This window comes from Melanotaenia boesemani, chromosome 14 (genome assembly GCF_017639745.1).
Source record: "Melanotaenia boesemani isolate fMelBoe1 chromosome 14, fMelBoe1.pri, whole genome shotgun sequence".
NCBI lineage: Eukaryota > Metazoa > Chordata > Actinopteri > Atheriniformes > Melanotaeniidae > Melanotaenia > Melanotaenia boesemani.
The window spans coordinates 12,287,187-12,310,803 of NC_055695.1; the positions used below are offsets into that span (position 1 = coordinate 12,287,187).

The 23,617-nt window shown below is 39.8% G+C and overlaps 1 protein-coding gene across 1 annotated transcript in view; it reads right to left on the reverse strand.

Moving 5' to 3' along the window:
• LOC121653495 (collagen alpha-1(XXIV) chain) overlaps positions 1–18,139 on the reverse strand; it is a 92,836-nt gene extending 74,697 nt beyond the window's left edge. The window contains exons 1-3 of the mRNA XM_042007024.1: positions 17,677–18,139; positions 8,098–8,168; positions 626–2,001 (exon numbers count right to left, since the gene is read on the reverse strand). Coding sequence (XP_041862958.1) covers positions 626–2,001; positions 8,098–8,168; positions 17,677–17,729 — 1,500 coding nt within the window. The 5' untranslated portion in view covers positions 17,730–18,139. The remainder of the gene's footprint in view (positions 1–625; positions 2,002–8,097; positions 8,169–17,676) is intronic.
• Between the last annotated feature and the right edge of the window lie 5,478 nt (positions 18,140–23,617).

Consider the following 23,617-nt stretch of genomic DNA (forward strand, 5'->3'; position numbering starts at 1 on the left):
ATCCTATAGACTCGTACCTATTTGCTTAGTTAAATCCAGGTGGTGACTTTTTTTTTTCTTTGGCCAGGCAGTGTACATACCTTATACGATCTTTATGGTGATGCAACAATACAACTTCTTACTGTTGTGGAGCATGGCAGTGCCAAAAACTAACCATTATGGAACAAGAACAAGCTTCTTACATACAAATAATTATAACAGATATTTCTGAGACAACAGGTACCCTATACATAAAGAGATTTATATATATGATAGTGTGGCTAAAAAAAATGCTTTTTTTCAAGTCTAATCTAAGACCCAATGACCCAGAGTCAACCATTGACCTCCAGTTGATCCAGCATAACAATATTTCATCTAAACTGTCAGAGCAGCCAAGACATGCAAAATAATATTAAACACAAAGCATACACAAACACAAACCCACACTTTGACTAAAACAACATTTTTGTGTATTCTAGGTGTTTTTTTTAGAAAGCTGTGTTAAATTAAGCCGTCACTGGACGTAAACTTCTTCTGATTTCTTTGTTTTTGTGCTTGATAATCTCAAGAAAAAAAAATCTGATTTATTCCTCAGCTCTGCAGACATTCATATATCTCATAAATCCTCATAAATTCTGTCACTTACCGGAGAACCTGGCTCTCCTTTAGGTCCACGTAAACCATCTTCATAGTCATAGAAGAAGTCTGACCCATCATATCCATAATCATATCCTCCCATGTCTAAATCATCATAGCTGCCATCCATGTCATGCGGTGAAGTATCCACCTGGTTCTCCCTGTACAAAGTGGTGTTGGCTCTTGGATGAGTTTCCGGGATGTGATGAGTCTGTTGAGACCTGACGCCTGAATCTTCAGAGCTGGTGATAGGGTTGTTCCTGAGTCCTTCCTTTACTCGACTTTGCCTGACTGGGGAAATCAGACCTGGGGAGGTATCTGGAGTCTGCTGGCTCTCAAAGCTACTTTCTTCCTCTGTGCTGTTTTCAGAGTGATCTGCATCCCCCTGGGGCCTTCTGCCTTTTGCCAACACACTTTGGGTTGTGGTGACAGTTCTGCTATGGGAAAGATCAAAATCTGCTTGTCTACTTGGAGCAGTAGGTCTGACGGACTGAAGTGAAAATGTGTTGGGGTGGGCTAAAGGATCCATTGTAGAAATGTGGTTTTGTTCCTGCAGATGTGGTTGCATTGAAGGGCTCAGAGTTGAATGTTGTGCGCCCAAACTACTTGGGGACAGATTATCAGCAGCTGTAACTTTGACAAAGGTATGCTGGGTAGGTAGCTCACCAAGAGGGGACTTTGTAAAAGGATTAGAAGTGGGGTCGTTTGCCGTAATATCCTCACCAGGATGTGGCAAAGGCAATCGGTAAGTGTCGGCCAGCCAGCACTGTTTTTTAAGGTAGTTGCAGTAGTGTGCAGCAGCTTGGGCCGAGGGATAGATATCTAGTTGGCAGACTCGACCAATAAATGGGGCTGCCTTTGAGTTCATCCTCCCCAGAGTGAAGAGGCCCCCAGATTCCCCCAGTGTTTGAGATCTCCCCAGGGTCTGCTCTTGCTGCTGCACTGCTCCACAATCTGCATAAAAGGAAACTGACCGTGCACGAACACCAACTGCAAATGGATGCTGGCGCCCATCTTGCCAGTTGTAGGTAAAGTAGATTGAGGCTTTCTCAGCAGTGTAAACCACTATTCTGTGTGGTAGCAGCTGAATGCCAAAACGCAGTCTGTCCCTGCTATCTTTAACACTAAAGAGAAAAGCATTGTTAGCTCTCCAGGAGCTTAGGCTAATCACAACAGCAAACTCATCACCAAACTCTGAAGGGAACAGACTGCTTGCTGGAACTTCATAGAGGGAGTGTGAGTTGAATAACACTCCATATCCAGGAACTGGGACATTCAAAACTGAGGGAACTTTGGTGGAAATGGTGGGAGATGATGTTGTCCTCTCGTAGAGATTGTCTGTGCTGCTTTGAGATGTTAGCCCCAACTGAAAGAGGATATCCACTCCTGTTGAACAGAGGAGACACATATAATGTTAATATACCAAAATTAAAATACAACAGAATAAAAAGAAAATAAACATTGCTGAGATGTTCCCAATGATGTTAATTTGTAGGTAAGTATTCACCTTTTGTTGTCTTTGCCTAAACACACACAAAAAAGGTGGAGTTGGACTGTGCAGTGATTCAAATAGAAATACACACACTGGCACATATTTGTAGCAGGTCTAAATCTGGATCAGATTATATTGACATTAACTGTAAAGTAGCTGCTGTTTACAGCTCATCTGAAAGAATTTAGCTATAAATGAATGGGGCTTTGTTCTCATCTGATCATTAGAAATTCATCCCCCTTCTGTTTACTCTGTACATCCAACACTGCATAGTCAGTTTGGGGATGACACGATAATCATAAGATGGATAAGGGCCAGTTATGCAAATTCATTACAAAACAAGAACCTGCAGCTTGATGTCAACAAAAGAAAGGAGCTATTGTTGATTTTAGAAAATAAGGAGAAAAATGTTCACCCTTGTCTACATCAATGAAGTTAAGGTGAAGCAGCAAAACAGTTCATGGTGAGACTGACATGGAAATCACCCATTTCCTCTCTGGAACTGCATAATAAACCTTCAGAAACTATTGTAAATAAGGTTGACCGCAGTCATTTTCTTGTAAACTTTTACAGTGAAGCGATACAGAGCATCCTAACTGAAAACATCATAAATGGGTATAGCATGTGAACAGCCTGAGGCAAGAAGTCTCTGCACCTCTCATTCAAATTTTATGGCAACCATGCACTTTTTTCCGCCATCTGTTGTGTCAACAGGTTTAAAAGTGCCAAACAAACTGTACAATCAAAGCTCAAAGAAACTGTGCAAACTATACTGGAACTACTCGCTTTTGGTGATTTTTGTCTGCTCGTATCTCAAAACATGCATCCCAGCCAAAGTCTAATCATCTGTAGCTGCCCCCAGGGGTTAAATTAAGGTTTTTTTTTTTATGTAAGAGGCTCTTTTGCATTTTTAACATCTTAAAAGATTTGTGGCATGTGTTCTGAGACAACATACACTGAATGACAGCGCTTGGCAAAGTGGAAATACAACATTACATGTAAAAGGTTTAGCATCTTTTTAGACAAATAAGAGTAATTCTAGATAGAGTTGGCAGGGTGTAGACCAGCAGCAATGTTTTGTTTTTTTTCTGTCTGTTTTTTTTTTTTTGTGCAGCTCATGGCTAAAACAAAAGTGCTGTGGCCACTGAATGACAAAACTTATTACATTTAACTGGGAATTTTTAATTTATTTTTTTACAATATTAACATCATAAAACATCAGGAACATTAGGAATAATGCCCAGATCCTCTTTGTAAATGAGAACCGGTTCTCAGTTGGTCTTTTTAGAGGTTAATTGGCTATCCCATAAGGCTTGACAGAGATCATCATGGAGGTGGGATCTGCATCTATATTAACACACAATGGTGCTCATCCGTTGTGGTCAGGGAAGAACTGTGTAACACTGACATTGAACTGCAGGCTATGTCCGTTCACTCATTCCACCTACCTCGAGAATTTCCACAAATATTTATCATCCTGGTTTACATACACCCCAAAGCGAAAGCTTCTGTTGCAACTGAACATGTCAAGGACACTCTAGGCTAAAATCAGTTTCCCCAGATGCTCCCAATTTAATTATGGGTGATTTTAACTACTGTTCACCTGACAAATCCCTCAAAGGATTTGAACAGTATATCAATTGTATCACGTGTACTGGAAAAACACAAGACAAATGCTATGGTTTAATCCGTAATGCATATAGAGCTGTCCCCCTTCCCCCTTTAGGCTCTGCAGACCACATTTCCATTTTGCTTTCTACCAGCAGTCAAGAGGTCAGAAAGAACAATTAAGAACATCAAACACTGGACTCCAGACACTATTTACAGACTACAGGGCTGTTTTGAGACCACCAGTTGAAACTGTTTATTGTCCTCTAGCAACATTGATGAGCAGGTAGACACGGTGACAGCATTTATTTCTTTTTGTGTGAACAGTACAATTCCAACCAAAACCATTACAGTATTCCCTAACAACAATCCCTGGTTCACTAAAGAATTAAAACAAGTACTTAATATAAAAAAAATAAGGATTTTCTTCAATGGCTCAGAAAAGGAAAAGAAGCACGTAAACTGAGAGGTCAAACATGCCATTAAAAAGGCCAAGTTTAGTTATAAGAACAAAGTAGAGGCCTCCTTTACCCGGGGGAATCTCCGCTCTGCCAGGCAGGGCCTGAAGAACAGGGCGGTTGTGAACTGTACCACATCTAGTCATAAAACCATTCAGGTTGATGACTGCAGCACAACATTTTTACCCAGCAACCTCAACGCATTCTTCTCAAGATTTGAAAGGGAAAATAATACAGAACTTCAGACAATCATCTCCACACTTCACACTGGAGATAAGACCATCACTTTTAGCAGGGAAGAGGTGCTCAGAAACCTCAGGAGACACATCTGTGGGCGGACCCTAAAGAACTGTGCTGAGCAGCTGGGGGAGGATTTCCAGCAACTTTTCCAAACTTTCATGAACTGCTGCAGAGTGCCCCAGAAGTGATTTCCATTCCCAAGAAGGGCCCTACTAAGACATTAAATGACCTGAGGCCAGTGGCGTTGACCTCCTTGGTGATGAAGGTGATGGAGAGGATTATTAAGGATTCCACCACCAAGTCTTTTGAGCCTCTGATGGACCCTCTACAGTTTGCATACATTGCTAGCAGGGCAGTGGATGATGCCAAAATAATCCTCTTGGAGACCATCCATGCGCACTTGAAGAGCCCCAGCACCATCGGTATTCTCCTGTTTGCAGACTTCTCATTTGCATTTAATACCATGCAGCCTCACATCGTTGCTGAGAAGTTAATACCCTACTTTAGTTTGGCTCACCAGCTCACTTTGTGGATAATTAACTTTTTAACCAAACCGTCAGAGAGGGTTCTGGTTAATAGCTCCTACTCCAACATCCTCCACACCTCCACTGGCTCCCTGCAGGGCAATGTCCTGTCGCCTCTGCTTTACATCATCTGCACTGATGATTGCAGGTCCACTCAGCCAAACCTGGTCAAATTTGCTGATGATACCATCAGCTCCCAACCTACACAATGGTTCCACCCTTCAGGATGTTGTCAGCTGGTGTGAGGGTCCCTGTCTTCAGTAAAATTCAACTAAGACTAAAGAGGCCATCGTGACATTCTCAGGCAAGCAGAAACAACTGACAGAGGCTGTTATCGCCACCATTCGTGGGGAGCCTGTGGAGTTGGTGGGGGAGTACAGATATCTGTGTACAGTCTTGGACAGTCTTCAGAGGTTTTCCACAAACACAGAGGAGATCCTTAAGAAGTGTCACCAGAGACAATATCCTCTCCAAAAGCTAAATTCCTTCAAAGTGAAAAAAAGACACTCTCTTTATCATTTGTACATTGAGAACGTATTGACTTTCTATTTCACCTCATAGTTTTTCTCAATCAGCCTGCAAGCTCAATCACATTTACTCAACATCGTTTACTCTAAAACCATTGGACACCCTATCAGAGCTCTTGATTCCGTCTGTAGCCGTTGAACATTTCACACAGTCCACGGGATTATACAGGACCCATCACACATTCTACCCTCTTCTTTGAGTGGCTCCCTTCAGGTTGCATTGTCCACGCTGCAGAAGGTGAAGGCCCACCACTGCAGTCCAGCTCTTGAACACTGACCCCACTCTGTTCCAGTAGCTGCCACTGAATGCACATAACACGTTATCTTGAGAACAGACCACTTTGACATTGACAGCTGCTGGAATGGTTGTATTCTGATTTTAGCATTTTATGATTTTTAGCACTGTGTTTGTTGTCTGATGTGTTGTCTGTTATTTTAATGAAGCTGCTCATTGTGCCGTTTATATTGCCCCTTGCGGAAAAATAAGGTGTTGAATTGAATTAAATTTAATTGAATTTAAAAAATAAATAATAATAATTACACAGGCTGCAAACACCATGACTTCCCATATCATGCTTTGATTTTTCAGTTCCGTTAAAAGCAAATTAATGTCTGAAACATCTATAGAGAAACGACAGGATGATAAAAGTTTTATGAATGAATAATAAATACAGTAAAAAAAAACTGGATTTCTTTTTATATCCAAAGTTTTAACATTACTTTTTAAACATGTATGCCCCACATTTTAAGATTCTGGGAAGTTCACTTAAAATCAAATAAAGTGTATTTTCGTTAGAATACATTGTAGTAACTATCTCGGTATATAGTTGGTTTATTTGTTAAAGTTACACCATTTATCGTAAACACTGAGCTAGTAGCTGGAGTTCTGTTGTAGAGGTGGTTTAAAAAGTACAAAATACTGTAACAGTGCTTAAAAACAGGAGATTAAGAAAAGATATATATTAAAAAAAAAAACTGTGTGATTAAAAAAATTAAGGCACACATTTTCACAGAGCTTTTTGTCCTACAGCTCAGATAGAGAACCCATCTATCACAGCTGATCTAAGCACACTCTAAGATGTCCTTGACATTCTTTGCCTGAGGTAACATCAACCTAGATTCCAATTAACTTGTCTCATATGTTAAGGCAAGCTGTTCTAGCAATCTATGTGCATTCCTCCTCCCCTCATTATGATGGATTGATTCTTCTTGGAGTAGGCTCATCAGATTTACAGTAGATACAAGGAGAGATGACAATGCAAGCTGGAGAAAGGGAAGTAGGCCCTCATGGTGGTTTACTCAGTCATACACATAGATATGAAGAAGTCACAACATTTGAGTATTGAGCTACCCTTAGATCTAGATTTAGCAATAATGCAAATTATAAAAACTATAATTGTAACCTGTACCCAGCTGCTGCACAAGAAGTGTATCTTTTTCTGGAAGTTCTTTCATTTCAAAATGCATGAATGGATTGATGATTTTAGCATAACAGCATCAGGACCGAGATCATTCCTTTAAGATTTAATTCCAACCCCTTTATTATTGTGTTTCCAGCCAACTGTCTAGCAAATTTCAAGCCATTTTTGATGCACATTAAAATATTGCTTTTAACTGGTTTAAGCAAATAAACTAGGTTGTATAGTGTCATTAAATGGTGGTAGTAGGAGTTGTATCTAGTATGGTTGTAACTGGGTTTCCATTCACTACCAACACTAATCTGAAGCACGTTTTAAAGCTGCAAAACCAAAACAAAACAAAAAACAAACAAATGAACCAAAAAATGTTAAGAAGTCACATTTTCAGTGAATGATTTAAAGAGAATAAAATGGACTGCCCTGTTTCAGCAGAAGGAGGCAGTATGGGGTGCACTTCTAATGGTCAGAAACAAACAAAGAAGAGGAAAAATGGACATCCGGAAGAGGAATGAAAAGTACCTCTGGAAATGTGTGGGATGTCATATCAGAACTGGGAAGAATCCGTCTGCCATTTGAGTTTAGTGTTTATTGAAAGGAGCTATTGCATTTTTAATCTTTTAATCAATCAGTTTTTATTTTCACTCTCCAAATGTGAACCAAATCAGAAACCTGGCTTAAAAGAATAAGACAGAAATTTTTTCACATGACAGTGCAAGGGCAACTGATTAACCAAAAAACAGGGATCTATGGACTAAAGAAAAAAATCAAGAAAGGCAACATTAACATTAATATGGGGCGGCATGGTTGTCCTGCAGCCCAAGGGTTAAATCTAATTCATTGTTATTAACACCAGGAATCTGTGTAGTTATGAATTAGAGCAGCAGTGCTTCCCAACCTGGGGTCCGAGGTTCTCCAAAGAGCACAGGGGGTCCCTGAGGTTTTGAACATACAGAGACATTGTGATTAATGTCCACACAATGTCTCTATTTTAAGAAAGTAAAGTAAAGTAAGTCTCTTTGTTGTTAATTTAACTTTGGCTTTATCAAAGGACAAAATACAGTATTTATGATGAGAATCTCACTTTAGAAAGCATAAAACCAAGCATGGTTTCTGCACAGGGTGGGGAAGGGGTCCATGGCTTTTTAGTATTTGCATGAAGGGGGGTCCCCAAGGAAAATAGGCTGGAAACCACTGCATTAGAGTTCTGCTGTTTACCTTGAGCTATGTAGTCTTCTTCTCCAGAGAGTACTGCTGAGCATACTGACAGGAGCAGGAGAAAGTTCCACCTAAACAGACATACAATTCCAAGTTAATATTATATAAGCTTCTTCAAAGAATCTGCACAATCAAAACTTGCAATGATTATAGAAAATTAAGAAAATTCTGCTTTTAAAACTGTGCAACACAAATTTTTGTCCTTTTAAAGTTACTATATACACTTATTCTTCCTAATACAGGCCGTAAGACCACTAACGAGTAGGTGTGTGTATGAGAAAATCAAACTGACCCAGTGTCAATCACAGAGATAAAGTTCCAGGATAAACCAGTTGCATGAAAGAGAGTAACATTGCACCTATAACTGTTATGAGTGCCACTCATTGCGGACAGCTGGGGCTTGTTCTAGATGCAAATCCCTGGCCCTGACGTCCATTCTGAGTGGCTTGATCAAATGCACCCCAGTCTCCTCCCCGTTGATTGGTTCCACGCTTGGCCAATCAAACTGCAGCTTGGTGGAAAGCCAAAATAAAGGGCTGCTGCAGTGTTTAGTCGAGAGGGAGAAGCGGGCAGCACAGGCTGCTTCCCCTCACTTTACATGAGAGAGGCCAATTAGCGCAGGTGGCCTCTTCTCTTGGTTTGGCTGAAGAATGGCTGCGTTCCTTTTCTGGGTGTTCGCTGTGCTTAGTGGAAGTCTTTTTGTATTAGACCATTTTGTATATACAACGGGGTTACACTCGGCTGTTCGTGTTCCGTTTGGGGATTTAGTTATGGTCTGTTTGGTTTGGACTCACCTTTGTTATCCACCCAGTTTCGGTTTAAGCTTTGCTCTGCCTTAGTTTGTGTTCAGTCATTTTGATAACCTTCGGGTTTTGTTTGTGTTTGGCAGAAGTATGGTGGCATGGCTTTTCTGGGTGTTCGCTGTGCTATAGGGTGGTCCTTTTGGTGCCACATCGTTTTGTATCTACAGCAGGGTTACTCCTGGCTGTTAGGGGACTTAGTTATGGTCTATTTAGTTTGGACTCACCTTTTGTTATCCACATAGTTTCAGGTTCAAGCTTTGTAGCACCTTTAGTTTGTGTTCTGCCATTTTGTTATCCTTTGTTTATGTTTTGTTGGGCTAGGTTAGGCTTTTGTTTGTGACGGAGGTCGCTTAGTTTATGGGAACTGCTGCTCTTTTGTTCGTTTAGTTTTCACACCGAGTTATGGACACTCCTTCGTTTTACTCTGTGGTTTTGGGTTAAACCTTTTTGTATTTCTTTTCAGCAGTTTCACTAACCCCAACACTTGTTAAACTTTTGTTCCAGGTTTTATTCTGTATTTTTGTTTGTGTCAATAAAATGTGTTGTGTTTAACTATTACACCTGTCCCAACTAGGGCTGGGCAATTAATCGAATTTTAATCGCAATTACGATCTGGGTTTTCAACGATCATAAAAATAAAATGGTCCGGTTATTTTTTGTCCTTCGATTTGTGCTGTTTTCAAATTGAGCTCAGCTGTCATTGCAGCGCTTTGCTACAGACCCCTCCCACAACCGCTTTAGTTTTATTCAGAACGAGTTGCAGACACCTGGACACAAGGAAGGCGGCGTCCCTCCTTCTCCATCATTTTCTATGTAAACTTGCGCGAGGAAGCGAAAATCACTGGCCTCCTACAGCCAAGCGACAGGCGACAGTCGTGCATGTAAAATGTTGCGTTCGTGCACGCAGACGTGCACACGGGGGCTTGCGACGCAACACAAAAAAATAGTAAAAATGTTCAATTTTTGTGAGTCGCAACTAAATAATCCACCAGCTCCCAGAGTCACAGAGAGACAAACGTTATAAACAGAACTTTTTTCTCAATTAACACAGTGAACAATCCAGAATTTAAGAAACTCATCAACACTTTGGACAAACGGCATCACTGCCATCTCAACACCATTTTAGTGGAGTGTCTCTCTCTGCCCTGTATGATGAGTGTAGTGAGGATGTTGTGAAAGACGTGGTGACAGTCCGATGTTTTGCCACCGCTACGGACCTGTGGTAAAGCCGCACCAGAGCCGTATAGAAATGTTGCGCTACATTTTATTGACACGGATTTCAACGTGAAAACAAAATGTCTCCAGACTATTTTTTTCCAGATCACACCAGGCGGAACATAGCTGCTGGTGTGAGACAAAACTAGTTGGCATTACCACAGTAAATTGAACACTTCAAATGTCACCCCCCCCCCCCCCAAACCTCTTATCTATAATCGTGTTTAAATAATCGAGATTTCAATTTCAATCAAAATAATCGTGATTATCATTTTTCCCATAATCGAGCAGCCCTAGTCCCAACATACTTTTGTGTTGCGCTCAGTCATGCCCCTGATATGGGTCGTAACATAATGGGGGCTCGTCCGGGAGCTTTCTTTCTGGTAGGGGTAGACTCTCCTTTTTATATCGCCTAGAAAGATCCCTGGGTTGTTGTTACGTTGTGGCTAAGCCGGCCGTTGTTGTTGTCATGAATGTGGACGCAAGTAGAATCTGTCTGTTATTTTGAAGGGCTTCCTTCCGGCTGCTTCCTGTAGAGACTGTCAGACAGGTCTCGTGCTGAGGGGGGAGTTCGCTCTTTGTGTTTCGGAGGTTGGCACTCGGATGCCGAGATGGCTCCGTTGGAGGCGTGTGGGGAGAGGTTATGGTGTTTCAGAGCCTGTTGTTGTTGTTGCAGCTATAAATGGGCGCTCTGGCCTAGGAGCGACCTAGTGTGTGTAGAGAGGGAAAATCCTCGTCGTCTGTCGGGTGTGAGACAGACAAAGAGGATTTTCCCTCCCCCCACCTGATGGCAGCGCTTGCTCACTTCTTTGGTGAGAGGCATCTTAATGTTTGGTGCCTGACTTCGGGGATGCAGAGGTGAACTCGTCATCGGCCGTTTTGTGGGTTTTGTGGTGGCCGGATGATTTAGACAATTTGTGTTTCATCCCTCTTTGTTTGTGTGGGGAGGGCTGCTTTAGGGTTTATATGCTTTGTGCACTTTGTATTAGACGCCATGTGTTTCCCTACGTTTTGTTATGCAGAGGGATTCGTGAGGCACTTGTGTTGGGCCCTCTTCGTTGTGTGGAATGGCTGCTTTAGTGGAGTTGTATGTGCATTGTGCACTTTGTGTTAGTGGCCATGTGTTTTTCCACACGTTTTGTGGTATAGGGGGATTCGTGAAGTGTATTATGCCCTCTTTGTTTGTGTGTGGGAGTGAATTGACAAATCTCTGTGTTTGTTTTGTTTCAAAATCCTTGAGAGAGGATTTTGAAACTTTAGGGGGATCATGTTATGAGTGCCTCTTATTGCGGACAACTGGGGCATATAGGTTATGAGAAAAGACTTAAACTTTATATGGGACTGATAGTTGTCACATGTTCACATGACTGTTGTTCAGCATGCTTGTCTTCCCAATACGAAATTCTGACTGCATACTGTATACACAGAGAAGTGTCCTCAAATTGAACAGATGAGACTTCTTGCAACTGCTACATCAGTTATAGATAAGGCACAGATTTCTTAGTAAGGCAGGATGTGGTGGACAAGACTAAGATTAAAATCTAAGAAATTATATTAAAATAAAAATGCAAGTAAACACATGTTGAATATATTTCAGTCCAGGAATGCAAAACAATTACCCTGAAACTGGCACTTTCAAATGAAAAATTTTGATCTCTTTCTGTAGGGCCTAGAGGATGATGAAAGATGGCCAATTATCTGACAGTTTATGCTGGAGATATTCCCTGTAACTCACAAGAAGCAGACATGCTTTAGTATAAAAAGCTTTTATCATATAGTTGGGGCGAAAACAACTTCATGCTGTTAATGGAAGCAAAGAGAGCAAAGTCACTAGCTATGATTTAGACCAAAGTATTGTCTGCCCTCAAAATTGCATTTTTCAAGTTGTAAAGAGTGCTTTGTGTTATTGATCTTGGTTTACCAGCCTTATTTTCATGGTGACAGCAATCTAAATAGAAAATACTGAAACAACTGAGGAGAAACATGGCATCTTCACTGCAAATGTTCTAAAACTTACAGTAAATCAATTTTAATTGACACAGGATGTTACAACCTGTTTGCCACACTTATATTGTGCCTTTTTTCTGTCATACTTTTATGATTTCACTCTTGACCCTCACTGACCTGACCTCTAGATGGCACTGCCCACCTTACAGCCAGAGAGAAACGGCAGCACAGCTTGATCAGAAAATGTAAATGTACATGGTTCATTTACATGTTTCACTGACACATCCCACAGTATATTGATAAGTATGTGCACTGACACAGATAGGTAACAATATGGCCATTTTTAATTATTCTTTATTAATTTTGCAATACTATTCGGTTTGCTATTCAGTCGCTTCAATATCAACACTGAAAATGAAAAACTTTTACATTATTCAGGGGATTTTTATAAATGTTTACCTCACCGTAAACAAAGACAAATAAACTGGGAGAGCTACATCAGAGGCAAGCACAGAGATGACACTGGTGAAGTCCTTATTCTATCCGATTTAAACCAATTTCATACCTTTAAAATTTCCTCAAAGACAATAGAATATGTTTTGTCATCCTTGTTTTAACATTATCAGCATCCTTATAACTATCATTATGCAGTACTTTATAACATTTACTGACAGCCTAATCAGCAGAAGTATGCAAATTAATTTAAAGACCAGTAAACTGAACAAAAAGAAATGGTCAAGCTTGATTTTAAGTGCCATGCACCTTAAGCGAAAAACTTAAAAATAGTTATTTAGAAATATTGGGAAAAATTGTGTTAAGAACTAGTTTTTCAAATTAGCAATACACTGTACAACATTCATGACATTATGTACACTGAAGCTTCAAAGAATACTTTTCATAATCACACCAAATCAATCACATCGGCAACAACAGCTGCTGATACAACTTAAAGTAGTTCTGGCAACTTCCAGCGCTGACACAGTGTGGAGACTGTTTAAAGCACATGAGGAGACAGTAGTCCTGCTATTTTAATATGCAGCTGTGTAACAGCATTGTCGATCAGAGTGTGTTGACACTCCTTAAACCATCAGAGAATGTGATGTATGATGGCAGCACACAGCATGATACCTAAGAAACATTTCCCTTTCATGGCCTTCGAGTGTCACATTAACCAAGGGGAAAAAGAAAGTTTGCAATTGTTTGTCCTGCTTTGTTTAAGCAAGAGCCTTATTTGTTTTCCCAGATTCATGTGGCCTTGCAGACTTGAAAAGAAATATAATCAAATGGGGAAAGGAGGAGAAAAATGGGAGAGAAAAGTTCAAGTGTAAAATGGTAATGAAAATGCCTGGTTTTAAGTAGAAACAACATAATCTGTGACAGTCACCTGTTCCCCATTATGAAAGGTAACACAACATTCCATAGCCGGGAACACAGACATATCCCCAAAGCCGGAGAAGCACTTGAAAAGAATGAGCTGGGTATATATGAATACAATAATTCACTGAAAGAGGATAAAGCTGACATATTAAGTGCCAATAAGCTGCTTCTGCTTAGAAGTTGGCAGACAAAAAAAATAAATAAAAAAACTAAAGATAACACTTAACATTCCCATCTGGAGTGTGTAAGGCCATCTGATGCTGATTCAGATGCTTTTTCTGGGGTTGGCCTAACAGACTCCATGCTCATGGACTATTTAAAGCATCCCTGAGGTTCAACCTCCATGCAGACTACAGTTTTTAATTTAACACATCCACAGTTACACAGGTACAAGCAACACTAACATTTTCCAGATTTCTGTCCCAGTAATACATGGTGAGCCAATATTTACATATTTTATTTTGCATTTTGCAGCCTGGAAAGGGTTAAACAACTAAAGCAGATAGGTTGGTAGCAGGATCTACATGATTTACCCCCTCATTAAATTAAAGGTAAATCCTTTTATAAGTGACAGTACACTATGACATGTTTCCCAGTCCTAAGAGTTAATGGAAAATAGTGCTGAAAGCAGGACAAAGCTCCCCAAACAGAGCTCTGTTGACTAAGGGAAATACCACTATGTGGGGAGTGGGTGTCATGTCAAGACTATAAATAATCACAACTTAAAACTCCTTTCTGCAGTGTATCATTCCAGTAGTAACAGATCTTGCCTTCCCCCTTCAAATTAGTTTGGATCCCTAACAATGGCTCATTCAACCAAGAAATAGACTGAGCAGGAGATGGGAGGCAAAGTGCTCAATTAGCTTTGCCAAATATGAACTAACTCAGTTAAGTTCTGTTGACAGTCCTCATCGGGAAAGGGAAACAACTTCCTTGCATCACCATTAATCAGGAAGTCTATTTTTGAGTGGTGGCATTCATTGCATAATGTTTACATATCTTATTTGTTAGGCCAGTCATCAAACAACCTATTAGTAGGATGTAGAAGTAAGGAAAATGTTAATGTACCCAAACAGCTCTGAAATTCAAATTTACTGAGAATCACAGAAAAGAAAATTGTACTAATAAAGTTTTCATTAGTCTATCGTAGGAAAAGAATGCACAAAGCCAACAGCTGTTCTTCTTTACATTGCTTTTGGCAAGAAAGCAAGTTGTGTTGATTTGTATGAACATGTTGGAGCATATAAACAAAGATGACTGGAATCACCTTGAATGACCCATCACATTTCACTCTCTGCTGAATGACATTAACTTCAGAATATCAGCGCTAATTGGAAATGCTCCACGTGGAGTCATTATTTGGAAAATGTAGGTTTATAGAGCTTGACCATGCAGCATTAAGTTACGATTTCATTCCCCTTTGGAAAAAACTCAGCAGAGTTCAACTCAAGAATGTAAAGGACTTTTAAAACAGAAGGAAAGCAATAACTGACCTACTCTACATAACATGACATGATGCTTATAGAGCTGCTTATGTAAGCCTGTACACAAACCCACACTCTGCTCACCTGACAACTAACCAAGATCTCTTTTAAGGAAATCACCTATCACTTGCCAAGCAGGTGCTCTGTTGCTGCATGCTTTGCTTGTCCTTCTCAACACAAACATTCATGGACATGAAAAAGTAAGTGATGTGTTGCCACTATCTGTTCCTGCAGGCTGTGTTTCAGCTTTAGGATCTGTGGCCTTACCAGAATTACTCATCATGAAAAAAAAAAATGGGCTTCATTTCTAATTTCCATCAGATTATGCAAATCAGGATTCACTAGCCTAAACTTGAAAGACAAACACTTTCCAAACAATTCCAATGAGAAGTTCAAGAAGCTGTAAGTTATGTAATCTGATAAGGGGTTTTGAATAGTGCACGTTTATCAGCTCCTTCATTTGGTAACTGGAGTCAAGGGGTCACTGCAGACTAGAGTAAAGATTGACTTAGTCCACAAGACAGCGAGCAGACAAAGAGCTGTGAGTAAACTTCCACTGGCCTTTATTGGTTTGCCTTTTCCTGTTGCAGAGGAACCTGCAGATGTTAGGAGGGTAAAATACACACACAAAGACAGGCCAAAAATCCCCCCACAGTCTCTGATGCGAAGACGGTGAGGTAAGCTGCAGCAAGAAGGTGGAAAGGCTGTGATCTCACCATTAGTTTATTCTTTAGTTTATTAGTTCAGATAAATAACAACAAAAAATAGAACAAAAGTATATTTTTCCATCCCAGTCATCACTGCTGAATCAACAGGCCTTAATATGGACCAATGACAGCTATTAATGACAATGCCCTCAGTCAGGGACTGTATGTGCACTATTTTGAGCAACCAGGACTTTGTTTCTGTCAAAACACTTGTTGTTAAAGTGAATCCTTGTCATCACACATTCTACCTTCACTATGTTGTGGGTGTTTCATGTTGTAACATTGTCATGTCTCTTTGCTGCATTTCCATTAACAATGTTGGGTTGAAAGGTTGCTTCTTCAATCCCCAACTTCTCCAGTGTACATGTTTAATCTTTGATTGACAATGAACACAACAATGTCCTCAGTGTGTTCCTGGTTTTTAGTGATATATGTAAGATATTAAAAGCAATGTGACATGCTTTATTATGATGAATTCAAACAGTGCTGTTTCATCTTTTGTAAAGAGAACATTTCTTAATTTCCACAGTTTTTTTCTAACAGTCATTTATATGCCAAAAGAGCAGCATTACACCTAATACAAGTCAATATAGAATAGTAAATGTCTCTCACCACTCTACAGACAAGTGAAAAAAACTCACATCAACATTGAAAACTACTTCCATTTCATAAAACTGAAGCCTAATCTACAGTAAATTTTCTTTTAAATTATCATCTGCTCTGATTGAAACACATGAAGGCTGTAAGGCCTTTCAGCAAACACTACTCAATGAAGTCTAAACATGCTGCCTCACTCAAAAAAGCACTACATGTCTTCACTTGTATCATAAGCTTAATGTGAGACCTTGGCTATGTTGACGGTCCAGCCTCCTCTCAAGCCACTATTATGTATGGTGGACTGAGAGGAGGCAAGCGTTGCCAGCAACAGAGCAGCAATGCCTTTAACAGTAGGTGATTGTCTAGAGCACAAGAGCCAGTTAACCACTGATGCATACACACTAACGTTGTCAGTGAATTTAAAGGAGGCCAGACTTATACTGAGTCAGCTCTGTTCTCCTATAAGGCTGTCATTATCACTCTCACGTACTTTCTATTCAGAAAACACAAGTACCTGAGAACAACAGAATCTTTTTGTGATCTAATCTTTATTAAATATCTGCAAGAGATAGGAAATAAATCAATCATTTTTAATGGAGATGGGAGAGATTAACGTTCTTTTAAATACCATTTGAAGACATGCATATTGTTCTTGTACTACAGAAGCAGCTAGATGCAAAAGGAAAACAAAAGCCTGAATGTTAGATGTCAGTAACACACACGTCTATGAGGAATGTTTAGGTTTAAGGTTACTGAATAGATTTTTTTCCCTCATTTGAAGACCCAAGACTGTGTTGTACCACCACAAATTTGTTTGTTTGGCCTTAAAAAGCTTATTCAGAATTATCTCTCAATAATTATTAAAATGATTTATCATTTGTTGAATATGTCTCATTGCTCCTGAGACATCCTCATTCATCCTGTCTACCATGCCTTTGTGTTTATTTTCCAGCTTATCATAGCTGTGTGAGTGAAACGCTTCTGCTGCAGATCACTATCCAGGTTTTAATGTAGGGAATCACCAGATCATGTTCACGAGTTCAAAGCCAATGCCCATATCGAAATAGAAATACAATTATTGCAGATGGGGAATGCAAAGCTGGACAGTGATGTGAGGGAATGTGTTAACACTGTAGTTATGCAGAACTAAGAAATGAAAGGTTAACCAAAAATCAGAATTACGCTGAATACTTGTCAAAAGAAACAATCAATAACCTACTTTTGCTTTGCTTTTTCACAGAGCGAGAAATGTAAAGCCACAGTCGTCTTTTAATGACAAAACTTGTAGGTGCTGCGACTAGTTAAGTAAGCTGGCGCCACTGTCAGGGAAAGACGCTGAATAACCTGAACAGGGCCCTTCCTGTAGTTGTTTCAAATGAAAATCTCTTTGGGGGACAATTGAAACCACGGAAAAGCTCAATGTTGATATTTTACCAAACGTTGACTTACGTCGCTGCCGCGGAAACGTGTCCACTCCTTGTCCGTTGAGCTCCTAAATGCATTTGTATGCATTTGTCCAGGCAGCAGAGATCTGGGTGAAAACAGAATCACACTCAAAGAGATACCTGCACATGGGCTTAGCCTCTGGTAACAGCCAAAAGCGCTACTTTAGAATTTCCTCATCGCACTGCAGTCCAGAGGAGAGTTGCTCTCCCACTTTTTATAATGTAAGCATCGGTTCCTGTGCGCTCTGCGGCGCGCAGTGATCAAGTTATTTCTATTCCAAGTGGAGACGCGCAACGGTTGCACAGGAAGACGGGAAGGTAGAAGAAGAAGTGGCTTGGAGAGCGACAAGTCGGTCTGTGGTAGAGTTAACGCAACTCCTTAGAGGGATACTGAGTGTGAGGCTTCGTCTTGGTTTCCAACACAACAGCAGATTTACTCCTGTGCGTCTTTACCTCCAGGCGGTGGTTTCAGCTATGTGCCTTGACTTGCACTGATGCAAGTGGACCCGTATTCACCCCATCGCAACTCCAACCAGCTGGTGGTGTTAAATTTCACCAGTTACTGACTTGTGACATCATGGATAGAGTTTTGGCTTGTGTTTTGTAGTGTTTTGTTAACAAGTGAATTATCCCAAAGTAGGGTGAGGAGCCTAAAATGCTGCATCAGTTCCGGGTGTTGTAGAGAGCAGCATAAACAACTTCACTAATATTAGAAAGACTAAAATAGGACACGAGAGGAATAGAAAAGATCAGCTGGTTCAGGCAAGTGATGTTTGCTGACAAGCACATAACAGGTGCTACAGCTAAAGACTGTTTTTTCAAAATAAATAAAAAATAAATTGTCCGCAGGTTTTTAAGAAAAAATATTAAGACTACTGTGCTAACATTTTACTAAAATATAATCATCAGATTCCCTAAAACAGATTTCTTTTTGAGATTACTTGCATGGAAAGCAAGTACAGTCAGTATGAAAACTGACAATCCTGTGGCCAAAAACAGATTAAATAGACACAGTGGTTGTCCTTAATTTTAATTTATTTCCCTGTTTTTTTGTAAAATTATAGAAATCTAAATGTAGGCCTTCTAGAATCTTCATTCGTGTTCAGTTGAAAGAAAAAATCCAGCTTAACATTTTTCAGTTTGATGGGGCGGGATTTTCCATCTGCAGAGATTTATTAGATGTATAAACTCAAGTAATATCATAAAACATTTTTGTCATGGCATTAATTAAATTTGGAAATAAGGCTGTGTTTCATTGTCACCACACAGCACCGCAGTGACTCCCCAGAAAACGATGCTCTCCCTTCTGATATATATATAGCAAACAATCTGGCTCTAACCTCTAACAAAAAACAGCACTGTGGGACCTCAGCCCAGCACCACTCCAACTTCCTCCACACACCCCAGCATCCTCAAGCCATCCATGGCCTCAGTTCAGCCAGGATGAGGAGGCAGTCCATATGGTTTGCAGTTTAGGGAACAAGGGGGGTGCTACAAAGAGACAGAGCAGTTCCTGCTTCCAGTCCCAGGTGGAACTCACAAGGTTTCTAAACCTAAAAAACAGTTAAAAAAAGAAGGGAAAAAAAACCAGTTACAGTGAATAGTTGCAATGCCCAAACATTGAGTGATATAAGAGAGTCAAAGTGACATGAAAACTCCAAGTGAGCCTGCCAGCCTCTATAAACACTGATTTAATAAAGATTTTGTAGTGCCTGCAAACAAAGTATCACAGGCCTTTTGTGCACCAGCATTCGTCTTTGTGTGTGCCAGTGGGTCAACCTTGCCTCTGCTTCCACTTCATCAAAGACAGTTGTCTTTTAAGAGGAAGCACGTGCATGGGATGCACTCTTTCTCTCTGTCTTTGCCATCAGTCAGTATTTTAGAATAATAATGCTTCAACCAGATGTTTTCTTCCACTTCCAGGAAACAAAGATGTTGTGATGCTGATTCTCTGAAAAGACCATGAATCAACAATATAAACAAATGAATTACATGATTTGTTTGTTGCACTGATCCAACAAGGCTCAAATAATATTTCTCATACAGAAGTAAAGCATTTTCCATTTGCTGCCTGTTAAAGACAAACTGAAAAGATCTAACTCAGATATCAAATTAATAAAACTTAGATGAAGTTATGACTTTTCTTGCAGTCAGGAAGCCCTGTAAAACTTTGTACTATGTTATACCATAAAATGTACTTAGAAAAATATGCAGAGATTGGCAGCAAACTTTTCAAGATAAATTGTCTCTTTTTTTCCTCATATCCAGATGTGCTCTAAATGCTCCAGTGTGCACTGAGCAACACAATGTTGCGTCCAGATAGTGACTAGTGTGATAATAGGATTCAGATCCCATCTCATTTTTCTCTCCTGAGAAATTGGCAAAAGCAGATGAGTGTACATTGATCTTCCCCCTGAAACAAATGGTATTTCCCTCCTGCAGTTTTAAAACTTATTCAGTGAAATGGCTGGTAAATATATTGTAATTTACTCTAATCACAATAGATTAGTGCTGTAGACACAGATAAAGTTTTAAAAGCTCACAAAGACCAGACATAATACTAAGTACAGCAGGATGTGCTCAAATACAGTCCTTCCTCTTTTTGTAAGATATTACATAATGGACAAGCTGCACACGTCTGTTCTCACCTAACTTGTTAATGTAATGGAGATAATAAAAACTTAAAAAAAGAAAAAAAATCAGCATTACCGCACTCAAATAGAATTTTTCAAAACGAAAGTTCTGTGTGTCATATGTAAAACCTACATTTTGCATAACTGGCAGTGTGATAGAGTCTGTACTTTTGGATGCAGTGTTGTTGCTGGCTCTTGTCCCAGCAGCTGCAAATACAGTTCTTACCTGCACACTTTTCTTCAGTGATTTTAGCTCTAACAAGCCATGACACTTTATAGAAGTAAAACTCTGGGTACCCACTCAGAGCACATGTTTTTGAACATATTGCAGTAGACAAGGTGGGTTAAGTGTACTTCATTAGCTAAACATCTCATCAGTGAGTGTTACCACGAATGTGACTGGAGGGGAGGGTTGGCATGTGTCTGTTTGACCAGGTTGACGGCTAACTACCTGTAGACTGACAAGATCCTGAACCTGCTTCTGTCTCTAATTACCAGACACGGCCCTATGTAATTTCTGTCCTGTGTGCGTGTCACCGGCTTGTATGGCTGTTATTTTGCCAAGTAAAGAGAGAGTGGGCAACAGCTGGGGGAGTGCTTAGCACATGGTGAAATACAGAGCACTTGATAGTTGAAACAATACTCCATCTAAGGGCATGTGTGTGTGAGCGAGATTGTATGCTGTGAGGTGGTTTGTAGTGCGTCAAGGATCATGGGAAAGTGGGGAGAGAGGGACCAGGGGAGTCCAGGGCGAAGGGGGTGTTTAGGCATTGAGGAAGTCTGGGAGTGTGCAGGGAAAGTGAAAGTCCCATTGGGGGTCATGAGGGGCTGAGAAGAGGCACGGAGGAGGAACACACACACACACACACACAGCAAGGCATAGCACTTTCTTGTGTTTGGCTTTTAATTTAGTTGTAAAGTCTTTCAAGTGCTTCAGATGGATTTGATAGTTATGATTCTTGAAACAATGCCTAGTTCCTAAATGCATCTTTTGAGCATTAACCCAAGAAACCTTTCGCTCAGAAAGAAATTGATTAAGTGTTTAATCATTCATTAATTGTACCCATATTTTATATTTTTACTCTACTTAAAAGATTTCATTTAAAAAAAGTTTGCTCTCCTACCTCTAATTATATGGTTGCACCAAAAGAGAGGTTTGTGTGTCTGTAATTGGTTTTACACATGCTGAGCAGAAGTCAACGGAGCCCACAAAAACAAACTAGTTTGTCAACTTTTAAAAACCCATGGCATCCAAACACAACCAAAATCATATGCTGCAGGATAATAAACTACTCAAGTGTGATAATTTATGGTTTTCATAACATCAATTAACATAGGAAGCCAGTGCAGTGTCTGTACAAGAATTGAATGACACTCCAACAAAAAATAGCTGCTTTGAAACAAAACGGAACAAAAAAGAACTGTGGAAGTAATTAATGTTCTTTTCCCACTTTTTGTTGCTCTAGAGTCACCTGTTGTTAATTCAGGCTTCTTTCATCTGGCTTTCCTATCTTCAAGGGGAAAGGAACATTGTGCATTCTCTTAATCAAACAAATGTTATGTCCAGAGGAAACTTAAAGGGAAACAACTCCATTAAATACATTCTTAAGTTTGGATTTACATGATGTTACAGGTTCATTTAAGTCTCTACATGTTTTGCACACCTGGATCTTGGCAGTTTATTCCATTCTTACTAACAGATTTGTTCACCCTCTGTCAGACCAAACAGGAAGTTTCTGTGAGGTGCATCTCTGTCTCCACAGACCCACAGATGATCCAGTTAGTGTTTATGGGTACATTCTGAGTTTGACACCTCTAGGACATTTAGAGTAGTATTCTGAATCAACTCCAGGATTTTTTATTGCAGGCTCAGATTGTTACACCCGTAAGTAATTTTCTTCAAGGGTCTCTTTGTATTAAATTGTATTCATTCTTTGGTTCCCCGTTGCCCCACAGCAAGATGATTACAGCACCTCTGTAAGGATGTTATTTAGTTGATGAGGAGTAGCTTCATCATGGTGGTATACAGAGATCTCCTTTGATTTCATGCTGTTTAAATCTTAACATGAGGTGTAAATTGTGGGGACTGTACTTACACCAATACCCTCCTCTCTAAAGCATAACCAAACACTTACATTTTCCATAGGTGGACTTCAGTCTCAGCAAAAGATCAAAGAGTTTAAATGCTTAAAAGTTTTCTATGTTTTTATATGTTTTGTTTTTTTTTCTCACTGCATGCAAGATCAGTAGACTGCTGTCAGCTGCCCATTTTTACTTTTTTTTTCTCCTTTTTTTTAATACATAACTATTAAGCCTGCTACAAATCAATTTCACTGCATCTAATTTTTTTTTAAGTCCCATAAAGGGTTTAGTTTTGCAGAAAAACGGCATCATGCACAACTTCATGTGGACTGTGCAGCAAGTGCACAAGTTAAACAGCAAACATAAATTATAAAATTAATACAACAGCATAATATCAATAAATGCAACAGTCTCCTGCAAAATTAGCCAAGAATTGATATATATAGTTTTTCTGCATCTACCATCATTTTCCTTAGCTCTGACTGCTCTCAGTTTTTGAAGAAGACAGGAGTAGCCAGGGAGGAAGCTTAACTTAGGGAGGATGAGGAAAAAAGCCACCTTGACCTCACTTTCATCTCTGGAGCTGATCCTCTGTCTGGCGTGATTTCTCTGAGTAGCTGGCTGTGGAACAGAGAGTGGCTTTATGCTTGCTAACTACAATGTTCTTCATACAAAATCCCATTTAATTTTATGGGAGGGTTGAGAGGATGGCTTGAAAGGCATGCTCATTCTTATCTCCGGTGATACTATTAGGTTGTGAGTTGGTCTGGCCAAGTCCCATATAGTTTGTGTGAAGTGAAGCCAGAGCTGAGGATGCTAATCCTTATGCAGGGATAATGTGTGGAATAATCAAGATAGAGACTCAAAGAGTAAAAGAAGTGTTATCTTGTGGATTGTCACTCATCTATCATGTGTCCATATCCTGTTTATGGCAGATATTATTACATCCCTCTGCATAATTCCTCTCTTTGACATTAAAGGAGGTATTTTTGTTGCCAAGGGTTAGATGAGAACTCTGACATCGCCACTTTTTCTGCATGCAAATTATGAAGCTTTCGCCAGCATCCATCTAACTATGCTTAGCATAAAAAACAATAGGTAGCACATAAGTCTGCATACAATAGAAATATAGTTTGTCTTGTAAAGCACGTTTTGCATGCGTGAGGAGAAATAACATGTTAAGGAATGTTAATTAAAGGTTAGTGAACTTTAGAGGTGTTGGGGGGCAGA